The 21,737-nt window shown below is 39.0% G+C and overlaps 1 protein-coding gene across 4 annotated transcripts in view; it reads right to left on the bottom strand.

Moving 5' to 3' along the window:
• Positions 1 to 3,004: 3,004 nt before the first annotated feature.
• GRAMD4 (GRAM domain containing 4) overlaps positions 3,005 to 21,737 on the bottom strand; it is a 55,388-nt gene continuing 36,655 nt past the window's right edge. For 2 of the 4 annotated variants that reach the window (XM_086610284.1, XM_086610285.1), the window contains exons 6-19: positions 21,268 to 21,293; positions 18,251 to 18,342; positions 16,613 to 16,704; positions 15,562 to 15,610; positions 14,620 to 14,691; positions 13,226 to 13,269; positions 13,018 to 13,127; positions 11,607 to 11,761; positions 8,295 to 8,312; positions 7,583 to 7,730; positions 7,019 to 7,112; positions 5,836 to 5,920; positions 4,116 to 4,184; positions 3,005 to 3,106 (exon numbers count right to left, since the gene is read on the bottom strand). In XM_086610284.1, coding sequence (XP_086466410.1) covers positions 3,005 to 3,106; positions 4,116 to 4,184; positions 5,836 to 5,920; positions 7,019 to 7,112; positions 7,583 to 7,730; positions 8,295 to 8,312; positions 11,607 to 11,761; positions 13,018 to 13,127; positions 13,226 to 13,269; positions 14,620 to 14,691; positions 15,562 to 15,610; positions 16,613 to 16,704; positions 18,251 to 18,342; positions 21,268 to 21,293 — 1,156 coding nt within the window. Of the gene's footprint in view, positions 3,107 to 4,115; positions 4,185 to 5,835; positions 5,921 to 7,018; positions 7,113 to 7,582; positions 7,731 to 8,294; positions 8,313 to 9,086; positions 9,123 to 11,606; positions 11,762 to 13,017; positions 13,128 to 13,225; positions 13,270 to 14,619; positions 14,692 to 15,561; positions 15,611 to 16,612; positions 16,705 to 18,250; positions 18,343 to 21,267; positions 21,294 to 21,737 lie in introns of all 4 variants that reach the window. The other 2 variants (XM_086610283.1, XM_086610281.1) reach the window with 2 other exon arrangements.

Here is a 21,737-nt window from a genome sequence, read left to right as displayed (position 1 = left end):
GAACTTCAGTGTAGTTACACAAGTCAAGTGTACATTTACTCACTGTCCATCCCCTCCTGCCCTCCAAACCTGTGAGGGTGTAGCAGGAGGAAAAGCACAGGAGTACCTGCCCGCAGACGCACTGAGGTTTATCTTCTAGTGTCTCTGATGTTACGTACACGACAGGAGCAGTTATGTAGCAGGAACCTGGACAGCCCAATGTAAAGTGAACTTTGCAAAATATGTACACAGATGTTTGTTAGTTATATTACAACTCTATTTTTTAAAAAAAACAATCCAGTCTGTTTTCTATATGTTAGAATGAAACAATGTTGCATTGCAGTTTGCGCTAGGTTTACTGCTTTAAGAATTGCTAATTTTTACGTTCACACTGTTAAAAGTGCGGATTAATTTCAAATGTCAACACACTAGATTTTATAATAAGTTTCTAATTTCCTTCTCCAGAAAAAAAAAGCATTTAAGAGCATATTGTACGCATGAGGCATTTCAGTCTGGGAAAAGGATTACAGCTTCTTTTCTCCCTCTCCAAAGCCTAGGTATGGTTAATTGTCCTGGCACCATCTGCATAGGACCTATAGCTCCTCTCGGAACCAGAATCTAGGACAACCCTACCTACTAGGGTCAACCAGTGAAGGGTGGGACGGGAAGGAGGTCATAAGTGCAAGTCAACTGATTTCCTACTGAAACTGCTGTTATGATCAGAGTGAAGGTATAAATTACACTTGAAAAATGATACAAAAATAAGAAAAAGAGCATGCTCTCTGTAAAAAATATAGTTTTCTGTTTCTTCAAAAAAAAGGATAACCTCAAACACACCCAAGGGATTTCTTTTCTTAAGACAAAACAAATGAATCTGATTAAGATTTCTATAACATTAAGCGATTTTAATGCCTATTTGTTAGCCACACTTAGTATTCAGGGAAGCTTCTAGAAAGGAAAGCCAAATGATAATAGATTAATTGAACTTAAAGTAGGTTTGATGAGAAAAATTTAAGATGAAGGGTCTTCCTTAAACATAAAACCTGCATGTGTAAAGTGAAGAAACCATAAACTGTCAAGCTACACCCATATTAGACGGTGGCAAAATGGATCTCCCTCCAGCTTCACTTATAAGTTTTCAGACCCTGTGTTACACCATACCCAAACAGGTGTTAGAAATGCACCCCTTTCTCAGGTCATGTAAAGACACGTTCAAGTGCTACTCTAAAGGGAGAACTCAAAAATAGTATTTCAGTCATTACGGTGGATTCTCCCCTGTTCTTGTTCACGTTTCCACCCACGGCACAGAGTTTTACCCCATCACTGTTTCACTTTATAATACCCAACCAAATCACAGTATTCAACAATATTTCTTCATATCAAGTTCTTTGTATCATCCCTCTTCATGGCCAGACTGAAATAAAGTTTGTACAGTTTGACTGTCACCTTTTTCATTACTGCTGCATTTGTTGAGAGACTTTAATTAAATTCTGTGCTAAGAGTTGAACACCCTTTGGTGTTTGTCTCCCCTCTCCCTCCTTCATTTTACCCCTTTCCCTATAAAGAAAGAAATTCCAGTTTAAAAAAAAACCAAACCCAAAACAACTGAAAAAAAAAATAATCCATGAAATGAAGTCCCATTTTTACACAATGATCTGCATCTCCTTTGCTTTTTTGGGGGACATTAATATAATGTCTGGAGACATCTATAACACTCAACTCAAACGACACGGCAAAGGAAAAGACACACTGGAAGGCCTGGCGTAACTCCTACTGTGCTTTCGTGAAAATGCAAATAAAATTCTAAACCTCTCAGATGGGTGCCATTATATAGAGTAGAAAAGCTTTCTAATACTAAAGACAAAGGTCAATATGTGCTTTGCTGCTAGAAATGCCTGAGAGAGTTTAGAGAAGGAGCACAGCCTTCCTGTTTCAGCTGGCAGTTGGGTTTAATTGTTACTAACATTTAATTTTGCAAGGAGAAAGACAGCAACATATCAATGCCCCTCAAATTATGCTTTGAAAAGGAACTAGTGCTTTCAGCTGCTATATTATAGTGTTTTTTTATTACAAGGTAACTCAAGAGAAAAGTCAAATTAAAAAAAGTCGTGTCTCAGTTTAGTTTCATTATTCCCACCTTCCCCAACACAAAAAGCCTGCGAGTCCTTAATGCATTAACATACAAACACCTTGTACATACAACATGTACAACAGTTGAGCCCTTCTATGACAAGTATCTACAGAAATACAAATATACGATGCCTAACATTTTAGGAACAACATTTTGGTGCCCTCTTTTATAAAAAGTATCTGCCTGCCTTCCCTCCTCTTGCTTTGGTTAATCAGGAAAGGAAGATATAGTTACAAACTTTCTCCTCCAATTCACTGTACAAGCAATTCAAATGTCTGTGCTGGAAAAACTGAACCTAACCAAACCAGGAAAATATCCTTCTGCAATGCAAGAACTAGCAAGAAGGAGTTATTTTAAGTGCAGTTATAAATACGGAAATACTAAGATGATAATACTTCCTCAGTGTTGCTATCAGTTTTAATAAAGAACCCAATTAAAAAAATCAGAGCTGAAGAAAGAGACTTCAGGCTGCTGCAGTCATCATTCTCACACCTCGGGGAAAAACTAAGATAAAGGGACCAATGTATCCCTAGTGATACCAGTGGAGTCAAAGGGATCAACAATCTGTTTCACTTTGTTAATTTGTCAGTTCTCCAAGTACCTTCCCAGCTTTTAATGTCAGTAAATAAACATTAAAAGTGCTTAATGTGCAAGGCTAATAGTGATGATAGCACTTTCAACTGTTTTGTTTCATTTTGTTTTTTGTTTTCTTTTTTTACAAAAACCTTAAAAACAAACATGAAGGCCTATATAAAATACACTCAATTTATGTAACAGATAGAATATAAACCACCAGACAAGAAAAATTATTGCAAAATAGATGAGGATGTTCATTTTTTTCACTACCAAGTTGTAAAATAAGAAATTTTCCATTAGATCTTCTAAGATAAGATACTAGCTCTCACTGCTTGATGATGCAGAGGTTATTTTCACATATTGGTTGAAAATTGTCTCGAAAGCTTCATCTCTGTGTACCATGGCACCAAACACTAAAGGCTAAATGACAGAAAAAAAAAAGATCATGTCAGTGTGGAAAAGAAAAATCTTCCTTTAGGTATAGTTTTGGCCAAATCAATATGAACAGGAGATGAACTGTACTCAAAGTGCATTAACAAAGACATAAGAATATTTTTTCTGTACTAAATCCTTGGATATATGGCAGAGTTTCTAAGATTTTTTCACTCCTCCACGTTCTTAAAACAACCATGGCATAAAATGCATCTGCACAGAATATTAGCAATCGAGAACACTTTGACTCTCCTCTCCATCCACTCAGTGCATGATGTCTTCCTGATTGACCTCTACCCCCATTAAAGATTTCTAAAAATCTTTATCAGTGCCTTTTTGTTTCAGCTCATATAATATTTATTTAGGCAGATGAACATTTTCAAACTCGTAATTAAGTAGTACTTTTCAATATCAAACAACAGCAGAAAGCCTGGTACAACAGTTGTGTGACTTAGAGAAAAGTTATTTATAGGTGATTAGTTTAAAATCAGGTTCAGTCATATGTTAAGAGGAGCTTCAGTTGCCCAAAGGGTAGTTGAGGCTTAGAGAAGCTTAAATCTTTACCATAGCAGACTGAAACAGGAAAACTGCATCGGAGGGTCGGGCCCTTCTACCCCAAAGCCTCCGTGCCCACAGATACTCTCAAGCCATCAGCCTTTCATTCCAGGCTGCAGAGCAGAGCAGCCCCCATGCTCCGGATAGAGGATGCTGAGGGAATGGTCAATGGAGGTAATGAAATAATGGAGCAAATCTTTGTTATAGTTAAAATACTCCAGATGCAGAAGAACAAGCTAAATATTTAAATCATTAAAATTCTGAAGCCAAATACACTGAATAATAGACAAGTGAATTTTTTATTAAAAAAAAAAAGCAAGCCATGCACTGACATAAGGGGAAAAAAAATCCACATAAACTTTTCCTTCTCTGGCTAGCACCAGCATAAGACAAAAAGGGCATGAAGTCCAACACAGCAATACAGATACAGCTAGCTACTTACTTTTTGTGTAGATGGTGTTGATACAGCAATACCCATCCCTGATCCCGGGAGAACAGAGAGCACTTTATACTGAAAAGAAAAAACAAAACACACAGACCAAGGATACCTTATGTACTGAACTGCTGCAAAAGGTGCTGAGAAGGTTACACATCTCATCACTGGTGTATCCTCCCAGACACAATGAACAGACATCTACTACTAACAAGAAGAGGCCAGACACTGTCCTCTCACCCTGGAGTCAACGGGCACAGCATCACTCCTACAGCAAGAGCCTGCCTCTCTCTTCTTCCTCCCACGTGCTGTGGAACCCATCCTGCCTGCTGGATCCATCCCCGGCCCCAAACCGAGAACCCCGGTACTGCTACGGCGTGTGGGAACTGGCCCAGCCATGATGCCAGGGACCAAGCCAGCAGCTGGATGGTGCGGCAGGTAGGACAGCCCAGCCCCACGTGTACACATACACGTACGTGAGAGTGTGCCTGTGAGTGTCACCTAGAGGTTTCCCTACAAGTAACATTTGCTCACTGTTTAAAGGAGCAGCAAGCAGACCAGAAAAAGCTGCTTTTTCAAAATCAGACAGAGTGTATATATGTTGTTTGTTTGTTTTAAAGGAAGTCCATAAGAAGGAATACAGTTGACTGAACTGGGGAATATTCCCAAGGGGGAAGAGATCCTGAGTCTGGCCTGCGTTTCCCACCCTCAAATAAAACCAGGCGCAGTACATTTTTATGCTTGGCTGCATGATCCCTGTCTCAGCTTCACTGAAAAAACTACACAGATGCAAAAGGACCCTTATGGCAGTAAAGGCCTAATAAACAACAGCATTATTTCAAGTATAATGTTTAAAATCCATCAAGATGAATTATTAATTCCAACAGGAATGTTCAAGTTGAGCCTAAGTTGTCTGGTTTATAGATATGTGATATAAATAGAAGGAATTCATTTGAAAATTGGGAGATACTTAGACACTGGGCTGAGGTATTTCTTTGCACAACATGATTTAATCTGTGGCACCCAGGGCCACAGGATGTGAGTAGAAAACAGGGGTGTCTGCGTTTAAGAGTAAGACAAGTTAAGAGAAGGTAACAGAAAGCGACATTAAATGCCATACAGAGTGCTGCAAGGCACCAATAAAACCATCGGTGACTGCAGGCTGACAAAACGTGACCAGAGGAAGGATCACATTGTATTTGCCATGCTTCCAACCATCCACTACTTGCCTCTGTTAGTGATGGGATCCCAACCACGGGAAACTCCAGCCTGATCCAGCCTGGCTATTCATCATTTACCTTGCTCCACTAACAATAACCCCTCTTCCCTCTGAGGCATCTACTTTTAAGATGGTTCATCTATCGATATCAACACCCAAACTGAAGTTACTATTACACAATTCTTGCTAACAATAAATCTTCTTAAAGCCTACACAGCTCTAGTCAATGCAGGAATTAAGAAACAACACAACTTAAAAATTAAAATAATTTACAAATGTAAGGGTTTAGCAAACTACTTTGGTTTTATGCTCATAGTGAGCTTGCTTATCGTGAGTTCAAATGGCTAAACAAGCTGTTCTGGGAAATACGTTGGATCAAAGAATTACATTTTACTTATAAAAATGATAAATGGCATGCTTTTTCAAAATAACGTAAGCAGAAAAGCAGAACATGACTAGCTGAACAGAAAACCAGCTTTCTCCCCTATTTGCAACACAAAACAGACTTACCTTCTGAATATCTGTTATATCCGTTAGCTTTATAACTTTATTTCTTTTAGATGAGCCGGATTTGGAGCTTTCAAAGCACAAGTAACTGAAGACAGGAAAAGAAAATGTTAATTTCAGACAGTATTCTAAAACAAAGCTCTAGATATCCCTCCTGTCACTTCTGAAGTTTGAAATCTTACAGATTAAAATAAGCTTTAAAAAAAAAACCAAAGAGGCACACAATATGCAATTCAGTTATGTTTTCTAATTTAGAGCAAATATTCATAAATTCTAGCAACTGGCTAATGTGTCTGAAAGCCTAGAACACACGGCATGCACACACAAAAAAGTCTTGTATTTTTATTACTGCACTGAACGGTTTAACCTGACAAGCATTTTAAACACACAGGAAGCACATATATCCTTAAAGGGCTGAAGTACCAAATCTCAAAAAGCTTATAAATATTTTACCATCTTAAAAGAAGATTAATGGAAAACACTGTGTTAGTGTCATGTTGTTGCGATGCAGACAAAAACTCAGATTTCTAAATGCTGAAGAGTGGTCTCCATCACTAGGTGACATTGCATACAGATGAGCTTCACTTCCATTCATTACATTCCAAAGGAATTTCGGTGCAAGACCCAAACAGAAGTGACAACAGTTATTCAGCCCTGGGAGGCTGAGGGTTAAGTAAGGATTAAGAAAATAAAAATTAAGTACTCGTTTTGAAACCAAGACTTGAATTTCTATTTTCTTTTTGTTGCACATTGTTTCAAGGGAGCTATACATTCAATTTGTTTTAAAAAAAGAAACTAAGAGTATTTGCCAAATAAGCATTGATCACAAGTCTCAAAATACACTTAGCTTTTAGGATTTTTTTTAAGTGGATAGATAGATAGATAGATAGATAGATAGATAGATAGTATGTCATCCACATCAAGAACTGTGGATACTAACAACTGACTACACAGAGCTACTCTCCATTCCTATGCAAGCCTTTCCAAGGCAAAAATCACATTTGTTAAGAGTTACCACACCCCAGATTCAGTTCTCCCTCTCCTACGGTGCTTTCTTGAGGTTTTAAAGCACCAGGAAAAGGCCTTTTTGTTTCAAAACATTGTTAAAGGATTACTTTTATATTCAACGTTTTTTCACATTGGTTGCATTTCCCTTCTAAGAAATGTGTGTAGCGCAACGACTCACTTTTCTGTGACATAAAGAACTCCATTCCTGATGTAGTCTGTAGGCATCTTTCTATCTCTGTTAATCAAGCAACAGCGCCAGCCATTTTCACACACTGAAAAAGTCATAAAAAGAAATCTTACTTTAAGAGAGAGACAGGCGTTACCCCCAATAGTTTCCATATTAAACAACAGAAAACACTGAAAATTAAACTTTAGATACCTAAAACTAGAAATGTTTACAAATAAAAGCCTAAATAAGGTGGTTTTAGACATCATAACATCTGTTTTAACATTGATTTTAAAAAAAAACAAAACAACACAAAACCCAAAAACCACCCACACAATTATCCCCTCTAACTTGACTACTTCATTTGCATCACCATAAAAGACATGCCAGGCTGCGCATTCTTTCAAAGAACTGTATAAATGTGGAATGAAAGAGACTGTCTCCATTCATCCTAATTTAATGCAAGTCTTTTTAATCAAAAGCTTATACCAGTACATTGCACAGAAAGGGAATTCAACTTTAAACTATCCTTGGCTTTTTAGAAAATACTAATGTAGCCTCCCTGTTGCACGATACCTGCCAAAGGACGCTCATTTTCCGACAGGTTAAAAACTTCATGGAAATTCCCCCTCTTGGTGGTATGAAAACGACTTGTGTCTTCATCTTTGCTTATTCCGGTTGGGGCACTTGAGCCCACGTAACTTCTGGATGCTGCTGTTTGAAGCTGCAGAAAAATAAACACAATTCCAAAATTTGAACAGCAACATTTAAGCTAGGCTCTTAGAAAGAACTTGGCTAACTATTCTTGCTAAAAAAAAATACAATAAAATCTGTAACACAACAATTTTCATTAACTACTTCAATAAAGTTAACGTGGACTATTGCACTACACTATTGCTTTAATACAAAGCTCTAATGTGCTATCTGAAGATCATATTTCAAAGTGCTGCCTTTGATGGATGCCCTTTGCAGGGGCAAAAGCACATGGTGCTAGATGTACCTATCTTAAAATACTATTTTTCTACAGTAAAGAGTATATCTGATTAGATACAGCTAAGTCACTGCACACAACTCCAATTATTATACTAGTGAAACTAATAACAGTTAATGTATTATCAATACTTGGTTTGTCTTCAAGAGACAGACCAAGCATAAACTATCATTACACAAAGTAAGGTTAGAAAGAAAAAAAAGAGCAAACAAAAAAAAAGCCACACAAAACTACAGCAGCTCATTAAGAACACGTATGCTGAAATTGAAAGGAAGTTTTCCACGCTACGATCCATACCTTTTCATGCCCTGACAGCTAGCAGGAAAAGAAACAAACAACACAAATGTGACAGTGACAAAAGAAAAAAAGTGAAGTCTATTTAACAGTATAATACATAGAATAAAACATGAACTGAGTGAAGCTGCAAGATCTTGCTCACAAACCAAGAGACTATACACAATGAATGCAATTAAAAAAAGAAGAGTTATCAGTGGTTAGAGCACACCAATTTATTCAGGTTCCGTTAGAGCCATTGATCTTTCCTTTGCTTTGAAGATGCACTGAATTTTGAGCGTTGACATGCGAAATAAAATCAGAATGCTTGTCAGCATCCTTAGGGAGGGAAAAAAGGTAGCATGGAGTTCTCAAAACCAAAGTACTTGAGTAAAATCTACTTTTAAGCAGAGCTCCTGAACCACTGGAGACTGCCCTGGCAAACAAGCTTTGCTTCTGGAAGGACAGCAGGCTGTTTCTTTCAGAAAGCTTGCTTGCGTTTGCTTTTTCATCTTGGTGGGGCACCACACGATTCCAAAGGCTAGCTTCTGTCGTCGAAGCACTAACAGCTCCGTTCTTAGTCCTACCGTACACACGTAGTTAAACAACTGGCAAACTGACAACATGCAAGCTCAGGACTAAGCCCTTCTTCTGTAAAGGCCCGATGCTCTTGGAGGCCAACCAGCCTCTGCTTTTTTTTTTTTTTCCATGTCAGTTGGCAGCACTTAACACTTTGCAGGATTTAGCGCTAACAAAAGAAATCCAAAGCAAACGAAAAACCAGACTGACAAAACAGGCATGACAGAGGGTATTTACCATCCAGCTTTTAGGGTAACTGTAATACAACGATGCCTCGGGAGAAAAGAATAAAGAAAGTTGACATGGAAAGCAAATGGCTGATGATAACTGTACTCTTGCTTCAGTTACTGCCCCTCTGCTGTGCCCTTAGCAACGATCAGGCCGCTGGAGCCAAGGGAAATAACAGCTTCTCCAACAATTTGTGTGCAAGTGAAGATTAGATGAATTTTTGGAAGTCTTTCTTGGACAAGTTATTTGGCTCCATATGCACGTAAGCAGGTGAAGCTCCATGGCCCAAAACATACAAAAGGTCAGGGCAAGAGATCTAATGGTTTTTGCACTGAAACGAGGATTATTCCTGCTTTCTGCTACACTACCTCCTACCTACCTGTTTATGTAAAGAGATGGAAAAAAAAGTCTTTAAACTTCAGTACAACATCCCACACAGCAACTCAAGATGCAAGAAAGTTCTGCCCTTACTTCTAGTCCCTCTTAAACCAGGCAAATGTTTCCTCTACCCTTAAAAGAAGCAGCTAATTTATCCATAACCACGCAGGCTTGAGACAACCTATGGTCCATTACTAAAAGAAAAGCATTGCATCCAATTTTGATAAGACTTAAATCTAACTGGAAGTGATTGGATTTGTAATGCTGGAAGAGTCTTGACTGTCTAAAAATGTCACCAACAACCTGGGAGGTAGGAATACCTGGAGGTATTCCTTTTCACTTCATCTGTCATCAGCTTTTGACATACAGCCTTTACCCATCAGATACCCTTGTCAGGATTGTTCTCTAAGGACACGGGGCCATTGAGGGTACAGGCAATGAATATTGCATTTTGTCTAGGTTTACGGTGTCTTGTACGCTGTTTAATGACAAGAAGCCAAAGCAAATGCACGTATGCTGGCACGACATGCTTTCGCACTCTGCCTTTTCTATTAAAAATCGATTTTGTTCTATGAAAAAAACCCCAAAAAATCTATTTTGGTTTTACTTTTTTTGTACAAAAATCTATTTTTCACACTATGAGGTTCCCAGAAATCTCTCAAGGGGTAAGAAGGTCTGTCTAAAATTATTGAGACCAACTTAATGTTTTCAAAGACATTTGGAAGCAGATAATGCAGTCCTGCACATCCTTTCCAGGCAGACAAGTCAAGCTCATCAAGTCAGACACAGCAGTACTAAAACCCTAGTCTACTTATCAAAACTTAAGCCATAAGGAAGAGCCAGAAGGGAGAATTACTCTCTAAGTTTATGGATTCAAGTTCAGCAACTCAGAACCTTTCCACCTCTAAGGCAGATTAGAGATGTCCAGCAAGAAGCTGCCATAACCATCACAGTATGTGAACGATAACCTGTAAGTTCGAGAGGCACAGAAACTTTGAAGATCATCTTCTGCAAGCAAGAGAGACGCAGGCTATGGACGGCTCTGTCCAAGTGCTCATTCACCTCTCTCGTCCCTTGGCAAATAGGAGCAAAAGACTCACTTTCTGTCAGAGGCTTTCTCTTCTATTTCCTTCTGAAATACTCAGATGACACTGTAGTTATTTTACCGACAACTGCTCCATCACCCCCAAAACCCCACACTACTACTCCTTTTTCACAGGTTAAAAACTGAGGGTTCACGTGTTTATTGCTTTTGCTCTCCAGTTGTGTACCCAGGCTGCATTATTGCTAAGTGCTGCACGTTTCACTCAGGGAGCTTCTGACAGAACTCAGATAGTCCATGAACGCAATTAGATATTGTGATAAGAGGCCTTAAGCCAATGCTAAAATGGGATTAGACTGAAGTTTTATTACAATTATTTTTATTCTTAAACTAATAAACATCAACAAATTCAGGGATATGGAAAAGCGTGACTTGCTTTTCAGTTATCATGGCAGGCCCCAAAACAGTTTGCAGAGATGCACAAACTATGAGATATTAATAAAAGAAAAATTTACTGTTGGAGTACCAACATGGAGAATAGCCATTTGTCACCACTATGTGAAAAAGTCACCTAACACAAATAACTGTAAGACATAATGCCTAAATCTGTAAACTACTTTATTACCTCTGCTAATGCTTATCCCTTTAGTAAGCTGCATATTATTGTCAAGCTTTTATTTATTTTTTTTTAACTAGCTGTTCTTCAATCTACACAAGTATCTGAATTTCCACTGAAAAAGAACGTCTAAGAACAGAGAAGGGGAATACAAAAAGACTAAATTTGGACAATAAAATCACATAGAATGTATGTTACAGAAATTGATATGAATATGGATGGTGCTATTTTTGTGTGTTTAGCTACATACAATTTCTAGTATATATATTCATATACACACTTCGATAACAGATTCCTTTCATACAAGAAACATAATCCATCTAAAAACTCTTTGGATTTTGAAAATAATAAAAAATAGAACTAACATTGACTGTTAGGATTTAATTAACCTTCCCTTGAATGTGCTCTAGTCACTGGGGAGAAGGGAAAGGGAGAAAGGGATCTGACTTTCAGATGTTGAGAACAGAGGGACAAAAAGATTTATTACCCTTACCCGTCTCGACACTGTAGCATTAGATCTTTCTTTGAGCTGAGGATCTGTTGGGAGACTTGTCCAGATGATATAAGGAGTATCATACTTAGCTCTTAGTCTAGGGCATCGTTTGAAGATAAAATCAATAAGGAAAAACTTGATTCCAGCATAGAGTCCTGAAAAAAAGGTCACTTCAGTATGCGTGCTGAAGGGGCATGAAGAACATCACTGTTTTGATCATGTTTTAACAAGTTCATGAATTAAACCAAATTCTGTCTCTTCGGTCATAGTGCTAAATCATTCTCTTGGTTTTAATATTTTGATTCTTCTTCTAAAGACAGAGAACTATTTTTCTTTTCCTCCCCTGCCCAGATTCCTTCCTCATCATCCCCAGGTTCTTTTAAACCACTTATTATGCAGAAGAACAATAAAATAATTCAAACATACATTCCTTATTACCAGAAACATTCTGAAAACATGATATAGTTTCAAAACAGAAAACATGCCAGAGCACTCAATTCTGCAGCTCCTTGCAAGAATTTAAATGGCAACAGAGGGCTCTCATGTACTACATTAAACTCTGTCTTCCAGTGCAGTATGTCCTCTTATCTCATACAAGTTATTTCCTTGCATTCTGCCAGATTAAAAAGGGGCTGAAATACTCTCTCAAAACATTAATTAATGCAATTCAGATCTCTTTCTAAGAGTCAAAGTAAAAAAATAATTCTTCACACATCTAATTTACAGCCATGTCAAGCAAACCTACGTTTATGTTCAAGCCAACACAATTTGAAGTTCACTGCCACTAAAAGTAATACTCATTTGACTATATCACTACTTTAACAACCAAAAAAAAAAAAAAAAAAGAGAATTCTTGATTCACAGGACATGGCTTCATATCTTAGAGAAAAGACAGTCTCACACTGTAGCAAGGACTCTCTTTTCCCAATTTCTGCAACTTCACCCACAGTAATCTGTTCATTTCATCCAGCCTATCCTCCAAGTTTTACAAGTAATCCCATTAACCTTTTCAGTTTTTTCTAACCCTGTCACCTTTGTGCCTTCTATGTGGTCCCACATATATAATTTGCAAGGATGTACGAGTGAAAAAAACCCAAAATATAGGGCTTCCCAGAAGCCTTATAGCTGACTGTCTGAAGACCTCTGCTAACAGCTCATCATAAACTTTCCCTCTTCAAGAAGGAGCAAATGCATTATCCAGTCTTTTTCTATTATATTATGTATCCAGAGATCGTTTTCGAAATGCACATGATGAATGATGCCAAGCACAATGAAAATACTTTAAAAGACCATGTTATTTATTAATGTAGAGTTTTCTTTCTTAAACTCTAAAATTCTCCCTCTAAGGATCACGTTAAGTTTTAGCATGTTAAGTCTTGACTGTAACAGCTCAATTATTCATTGTGTTTACCCATTGCAAGCCCAATAATCCTGTAGGGCAAAAAGCAGGATGCAATAAAAGCTGCCCATAGAGCAACGTAGAGTTTCTGTGTTATTTCTGGCTGGACCCACATGAACAAGCTGAAAACAAAAAAGAAACAAAATTTTATTACTAGAGTTCCAGATATTGGTCAAGTCTTGTTTCAAGAGGAAAAAAAGACTCATGTCAGCTAACTTACTTTTTAATTTTTTCCAGTATGTCTGCCATCTTGCCAAAAAGGTTCTGCATAAGAAGCAAGAGAATTAAAACCAACCTGCATTATTTTGCTTTTTTGTCCACATAATAGAAACCAACAGTTATCTTACTTTGTTGGTAATAAGCAATTCATCATTTTTTTTAAACTTACTTTTAGCCATTTATGCACTTCACAGTTGAGAAAATAAAGAACAGAATAGCAACATTCGACGACTTCCACCTCATTTAACACCTTGTTCTGTAACTCGCGATTGATTGTTAGAAGTGAAGAAGCTATCTGACCCCTCTGTCACGACTGGAAAGTGTTTACATCACTGCAGAATTTTAAATTAAGCTGTTGATCTAAGAGTTAAGAGCTTCTGTCAGTAGGTAACAAAAAGGGAAGTTTCTTCACACATTTTGAGCACTGAAGTGTCAGGAAGTGGTTACTGAGTTCATCAAATGTTGTACGGTTAGCTTCTTTGGAAACACACTACTACTGAGTTTTTAAAATACACCCAAATACACCCTTCGAGTTACTAGATTCCATGTAGTTCCAACAACTATTGATGCAAACTGACTTCTGCTCAGGACTAAGCGGGTTATTCAGTCATCTCCTCTGACCAATCTTTCCTGTTGCAGCACCTGTAAATTTCACCTTCCCAATAAATTTCCAAAGGTGTCCATATAAACATATGCACCGCCACCAGTAGAAGGAATACGAGTGCACACAGCTGGCCAGAGAAAGGTACGTTACTTCCAGCAGCAGCACATCGTTGGACATGGCACAAGGCTGCAGTTCAACTGGATGGTGGTGTCACTCAGCTGCTAGGGTAGCTCGAACTGATGGAGCTGGGAGAAAACCTTCCTTCACCCTCTCCCACACAAGCAGATTTCAGGGCTGGCAGCGGGGGTGGTGTTGTTTAAAATAGGCTATTTCAGAGATGCTGTACAAACTGTTGAGTTAACACAGTTAAACGGACAGTAGCCTTCAGCTAAATCTTGAAGGAACAGGGTCTCCTGTTATGGAGACCTAATATGGATCCACACTCCAGTACATTGGTTAAGATTTTCCACCTGATCTACATTATCCGAAGCTCATATGCATATATTAGGGGAAAAACTGTTAGAAGCTCCTTCTGTTCCCCTCCAGACCTCGCTCAGAGCCGTGACTGGAGAACCTCAACCAGTTCTCTGAAGCACCGTAGCATTTCAGAAGCTCCAAGAATCTTGCTGAGATCTCTACTGCTCCTAGGTAAAGATCCCTATGCAAGGAAAGCATTGCTTGTCTGAGTGTTTGTTTTCACATGCCGCGTAACAACGCCCTTTGACCGCTTGGACTATGAACCTCCTTGTTTCTAAGGAAGCAGTCAGAGAGGTCTGAGAGCAGCACAGTACCTGCGCCTTCTGAGCCACGTCTAGAACAAGCTGAAACTTTTCAGACACGGTCAGGTCCTCTTTTGGGGGTTCCTTGGGCAAGAAAGAGACAATCCATTAATTTTCAGCTCAGCTAAAACCGGTATTTTACAGAACTTGTGACAAGGGGACCCCTGAACATTCTTGGCAACAGTCCTCTCACTTCAAACAGTCTCTAAATTTCTGAAAACAGAAATAAATTCCTCCCTTGTTTCAGATCTATTGCTTATGTCTTTTGTTGCCAGTTATCTTTAGTTCTCTTTTCCTTCATGGTATGTGCAAACATACTAATATGAGGCTGTTAAAGACTGAGGCTGCTTTGGAGCAGCACAGTTACCATGGCTTTCAGTCTATGACCACATGCTTAAACTGACCCATTTCTGGTCTAGCACAGAAATACCATTTTTTTTTTTAGAAGATTTACATACAGAACTTCATAATTTATTTATTTAAATAGATTATTGGCTTCTTAAGAGTAACAAAATTACCCTGGAAGCAAAGCCTTACTAAGTCTTAGTAAAAGGCTTGAAATTCAAAGAGCTCCACCTTACATTAACACTTAAAATGCTTCCTGCTTAAAGCAGAGTAGACAAACATTAATTTGAAAACGTTAAAGAAAACAGAATGCAAGGCTTGCAAGGCTTCTTGAAGATCCCACAGGATCTAACTTGACCCAGGCTGGCATATTAACATTGATTCCAGAAACGTGGTTCAGGTTTGGAATACTTTAGGGTGAAATACCCAAACTTAAGAGTGCTGTTAGTGAAGATTTCTAAATTGCAAAAGAAAGAAAAAAACCCTGTGGTGTCTTTGTTTGCACCTCACTCTTCCTTCCTTTCACAACTACCCACATAAACACAGAAGAAGGTTTTAAAGGTGCAACTTTTAATGCAGGCATACAGGACAAGCTGATCAAAGACCTACCATGGGTTCAGAAACTTCAGGCACAATGCTCCACTGTATTCTCCAACCCCTAGAAGTTACGGAAATAGTTAAAGAGAGCAAGCACTTCTTCTCCACCTGCCAACATGGATTATTTGTAAGAGGTTAAAAAGCAGTTTTCTGCAATGAGCACTTATGGCTTAAAAAGATAGTAAAATAATCCCCAAATCAATGAAGAACCCAAACATAAAAAAAGTACAAGTGGCCAACCACAGACAGCTTCAAAAGTATATACGTTTAAAAAAAAAAAAAAAGAATTGGCTAGGTAGATACTAGATAGAATCACTGCTTGTGAGTTTTTAAAAAAAAAAAGTAAACTGTGTGCACAGAGTAAATAATTAAGAATTTTTTCTTTTTTTTTTTTTATGTGAACAAGATCACATCAACTTATTCAGTTGCCTATTTTCTACCAGTGGTTTTCAGAGAATAAAGTGTTAGACAGTAAGTACCAATTAAGAAGTCAGAAAATATGCACATTAAGGTCCTCTCCATCATTTTAAGCAGGAAAACACCATCAGCCTAAAATAGCATTTTAAAAAGACCCTCTCAGTACAGAAAGAAAACGTACATTAAAAAAAAAAGTCTTAATTTTTAATAGAGACTGAATTTACAAATGGAAGATACTTTGGATAAAGTGAAAATACTGAAAAAGGCAAAACTGCAGTTTTAGGCCTAGGTGAAAATTCTCTTCAAGGAAAAGCAGCAGCTTCAATATTTAAGGTGACATTCTCCAATGACTCTGAATGTTGCGGAATTTTATTTTAGAATTTCAGCGTGCTGAGGGGTTTGTCTGAGAGCATGCAGCATTATTTATGACGACCTAAGTCACAGGACATGAAGATAATTCCTTAGAATAGTCAAAAATTATAGAAATTGAGCAATGAAATTAAGGATATTAGAGTTCAAATTTCACTTTGTTAGACTTAAATCACAATGTTAGAAAAGGTAACAGTTCACAAATCAATGCAAGGATAAAAAAAGCATCTTTCAAGCAACGTGCTACAAGAGAATAATCTAGTATTTAAGTAAATACCTGGCTATGAGGTAATTTAGGGACAACCTCAAAATTGCTAAAAATAAGAACATAGGAATGGCCCAGCCATGCCATACAGCATTCATGTAAATCTGCAGATTAAGAAAGAAAAAAAAAAAAGAAAAAAAAAGAAAAAAGAGAGATGTGTATTACAAACTGGAGTACAGCAGTGAGTTGCATGAAATACCGTTTCCCACTGTACTGTTGGGTTCAGAATCATGCAATTGAGATCACAAACACTAATAAATTTTAGCCAACAACAGCACTGCATTCATGAATGTAAAGTTGAAACTAAAACTGAACCAAATCTCCAGAGATGACACTTAACCTGTTCTCAGCTGCTTGAGAGAGAGCATAGAGTATTTCCAACACTGCAATTACATGAAGGGGTAGAGGGGAAGGGAAAGTAAACCCTAAAGTCTGTGAATCTGCTGTGTGACCACGATACAGTTTAACCTCACCTCAGGCAGCTGAAGCAATGGTACAGTAGAAGAGTTACAACAATTAGCCCCATACAGGGCAACAGGATAAACTCTCACTCTATTATTTCAGGTGAATTAAATCTCAATTTTTCATCAAGCTTAAAAAGATTGCAAGACGACAGGTTTTATTTTACCTAACAAGTACAAACACAGTGCCTCAAAAGGTATTCTGTTTCCTTTCCAGCTTCTGAAAATACAGAGACTACAGCCTCCCTGCTGAGTGACGTTAGGCTTTTTACTTATAACCCCAAAATGAAGCATCGCTCTGGCTCTGAAGTCCCAGAGCCTTCTGAACAGCTGAAGCTCCTTCTTTCAGCTTTTATCTGAATGAGTTTGTCAGGAGAGGCAAGAGAAAAATCAGTAGATTAGGAGAAGGGACAGACACAGGAAACAGGGAGTGGAAAGTCTCCTCCTCGATATTCCTTCAGCTGTGCAAAGTAGCATTAAATAAGGCCTATAACTAACAGGGAGGGATCATTTAATGGAAAGGTGCGTGATGTTTTCACCAAAAAGGTTCATTCAGCTACAACGACCGGTAATTCATTTGATATCAAAATATCTCATATACACTGTGACCAAAGAACTTAAATAATTTAACTAACAATTAGAAGGAAAACAAATCAAAACTCCACTAGTTACATCACTTTGTGGCACGCGAACCTCCTTACATAGCATGGGAATGTTGGAATTCAGCTCACAGACTCAATGTTTGCACATTAAATATCACGGTATTTTGTCTCTCATCAGTAAGCATGACACTAACGAATGACATAGAACACTGATGGTGAATGGCAGCTTCTTATCAAACATAGCCACTTCAGCCCTAGACAGTAAGAGATTTTGCAGAGGCTGAAGTAACCATCAAATTACTGGACTGGGAAACAGGAAACAAGAAATGAGAGAACAATGCTCAGATTATTATAAGTTATTTTAACAGTTACAGAACTATGCCACAGTAAACCCAGAATACACAATTTAAGTGGCTCTGAAATATAATTGAAGTGATAACTACCAGTACTTTGTGTTAAATGAAATTACACTATGTGCTTTGACTTAAACTGTAGCATAAGCCCTACTCAGATACGGCAGTTTCAATGAATTTCAGCAAATACGTTTTAAAAGTTCTTACTACTCCTGGAAGAATAAGATAACTTACAATAAAGGCAATAGCAGAAGTGTAGATAGAATACCAGTCTGATAAGGCAGAAAGATTCTTCACAAAATTAGTAACAGGTTTGGCACCTCTCTCTAAACAGAAGGGGAGAAAAAACACAACTGTTAGAATTAGCCGGCAGTGGTTAAATCACTTGTAAACGACAAGCAAAGAAATAAGAAAATTAATAGGAATATTCAAGACATGTCATGATAAAAAGGCTAATTCAAATCAAGAAAAATAAAAGCCACCAATGTAACTGAACGATTAGTTAAGGAACACATTTCCAAAAGCTAAAGTGTTACTCAAGACAAAGATGATGCCTAAACTTTTAAGTATAGACACAAAAAAAAAAAAAAAAAACACACAAAAGAAAACAACAACTCCCCCCCAAAAAAAATCTAAACCAATATCCTTTACAAGGGTACTCCGGCTGCTGACAGCAGTCTGTTCTGAGCCCTGTTCATACTACTCGGAAGACCTTCACACAGGTGAGTTCATCCCACTGTAAAACAATGTGCATCAGCCTGACAGGATTCCAAGCCACTGAGGAACACCTCACTGCTGCTTGACCAAGCTAGGTTAAAACCAGGATAGATCTCTCTTGGCTACGTTTCTGCAGGAGTCTATCCACTGGTAGCACTTCGTTGCTTACTCTTCCTCAGCCAAGAGACACAGGACGTCGCTGTCTGAAGAAGTTTGTCTCAAACCTCTGCAGACTTTTGCTCTCACAGTCACTGCCCAGGAGACAAATCTGTCCCAGAAGAGGCATCGCTCCCACACACAGATGCACACAGCCAGCCAGAGCTCTTCCTCAGCTCCCTAAAAAACATTAAAAACCTAAAAACTAGGACTAGATTTCCTTAAGCATCAGTGGCACAACCAGAGCAGCAGATGAAGTAAGTGGAAGGGCATGCCCAAGGCACTGGAAGTGTTCGCAGACTCAAGCAGTGCTTCCATCAGCTCTGCTCCACAATCCTACACCAAACCTGCAGGAAAGGTCAACACCTGGAAACCACTGGTGACAATAGGCCCTTGAGAGCTCCGGGTGATCGTCAGGCACCCTTGGACAACAGGGATCTAGAACTTGTAGCTCATCTCGTGGAAGTGAAGAACCACTCAAAGCTCAAGTTTAATACTGTTTTTTTTAAAGCGATTCTGAAGGCAATGCACGTCCACCAAGTCACAAGTATTCTCCCAAATGAAACTAGAATGAACACCAGTATTAGAATAAGGAGAACAAAACTGACCTTACATGGAGGTTACGGACCCTTATTTCAACTTCACCTTTTCCCCTACAATTTAGCAATCTGGAGCACAAATCTGCCTTTTTTTTTTTTTTTCTCCCAGCAATTCTTTGCTGCAAACAACTTTTGGAAGACTTAACTACTTTGTTTAATCTGCCATCTTCCATCCTGCACCTTCCAAAACAATTTATCAGCTGTTCAAGAGAAACAAACGCAAGACACACTCAGAGTGTGCATTGCCCAACCCCTCTCTCTTTGAAAGTATAAGTTAATAGACCAGCAAGCGAACTACAAGCAGCTCAGGCGTAAGTGTATGAACACAGTTACTTTTGCCATTGGACAAATAACCTGTTTTCATTCATTCCACGTTGTGATGGTTTGATTGGGGGGAGGGGGGGCGGTGCAGTTCTGGTGGCAGTAGCTGGCCACCAGATCGGACTCCCATCCCCCTCGGGGTTTGAGTCAATCGTCTGGTGCGAATTGCCCTATTTACGTTGGGACAAAGGAACCGGAAAGGTGTGCTTTGCCCAGGAGGAGAAAGGGGGAGGAAGGCACTGCCCCGGCTCCCAGCCGAGCGGTGGCCCATGCCGGGCCGGTGTCATCCGCTGAGGATGGCAGCGGTGGAGCTGCTTGGGGAACTCGGGGAGCGCCCCACTCCTGGGGTGTCCACTGGGCCGAGTTCACCTAGAAAGGACTGAGATCTGAGAGAAACGGCCACACAGACACCAGGTCAGTGAGGATGGAGTGGGAGGAGGTGTGCCGGAGCTGAGTTTCCCCTGCAGCTGGTGGCAAGACGGCAGGCGGCCCCCCTGCAACCAGGATGGTCTTGGTGGAGCAGAGACCCACTAGCAGCCTGTGGAGAGGAAATGCCTGAGACTGAGGACGGTCGTGAAGCATGGGCACAACAAGGTAGAGAGGCATCTAGAGTCCGTGGGATGACCCACGCCGGAGCGAGTGGCAACAACTCCCTAAGAATCTGAGACTGTGGTAAAGCCCGCACCAGAGCAATCCGATGGCGAAGGATTGCATCCTGTGGGTAGGACTCATGCTGGAGAAGTTTGTGGATTTTCCTCATGAGTAGGGGATCCACTGGAGCAAGGGAAAAGGGTGTAAGGACTTTTCCTCCTTTGAGAAAGGAGCGGCAGTAACAGCATGGGATGAACGGACCTGCACTCCCTCATTCCCTGTCCCCCTGCGCTGCTGGGGGGAGGAGGTAGAGCCGGGAAGAAAAGGAAAGGGGGGGCGGGGAGGGGGAAGGTGTTGGTTTTAAGATCTGGCTTCGTTTCTTTTTATCCTCTCAAGTAACTGGTTTTGTTTCCCTTTGTCCTTTTTAAGTAACTGCTAATAAATTGTTTTGCTTTAAGAAACTGAGTGTTTTGCCCAGGACCATGGTTGGTGGGTGCTCCCTCTCTGTTCTTGTCTCAACCCTCAGTTCTTTTATTATATTTTTCTCCTCTCCACTTTACTGGAGAAGGAGTGAGAGGGTGGCTGTGTGGAGTTTAGTTGCCGGATTGGCCTAAACCACGACACATGTTTAATTAACATTACATTTTTAGTTCAGAGATACCCTATGTAATTCAAGACTAAAGGCAAGCTTCTACCATTGCTCCTCTAAGCTACTTTGAACACTAATTCAGGATTTCAGAATAATTTCTGCTTAGGAACTGGCAGAAACATTTCAAAACACTGTATTTTAAATTTCAGCAAATCTCCTAATAGAGTTACTAAGAGCTACTTTTATTTCCACAAAATAAAATACTGCTAAGTACTTACTTAATCTTCTCATATTTTCAGTCAACCTGAAAAATAATGGATAAAAACAACTTGTTACATAGGCAAGTAGTGCACAGTTGTGTACATTTGGTCCCTGAAATACAGCTCACAGTTATAAATTAGAGGCTTCATTCTTGGCTGTAATGAAATGTGTTTCTAGTAACTAATAAAGTCTACCTTGCATCAGACCAAAAACTGAAACGTAAAAGCTCTCCAGCCTAACTAAGATTTTGTCCACAGTTTTTGAGAGGCATATACCACAGAACCTGGTTAATAATACAACTCTTATTCTACCTCAGACAGCAGATAGACTTCAAATTTCATGTTTTGGCCAAAGCATTCCCAAATGTTTTTAGATGGTTCTGTATTTTCAGTTGTATTACTTGTTACGCAAACACTTGCCAAACTATGTAAAAGGTTGTAAAAAAAAAAAAAAAAAAAAGGAAAAAAGCAACTCGTAAAGAAGCCAA

The sequence above is a fragment of the Tauraco erythrolophus genome, chromosome 4 (assembly GCF_009769465.1).
Source record: "Tauraco erythrolophus isolate bTauEry1 chromosome 4, bTauEry1.pri, whole genome shotgun sequence".
NCBI classification, from domain to species: domain Eukaryota; kingdom Metazoa; phylum Chordata; class Aves; order Musophagiformes; family Musophagidae; genus Tauraco; species Tauraco erythrolophus.
Note: the sequence above shows the minus strand (reverse complement) of the source record. Positions and strands in the feature narration are given on the sequence as shown.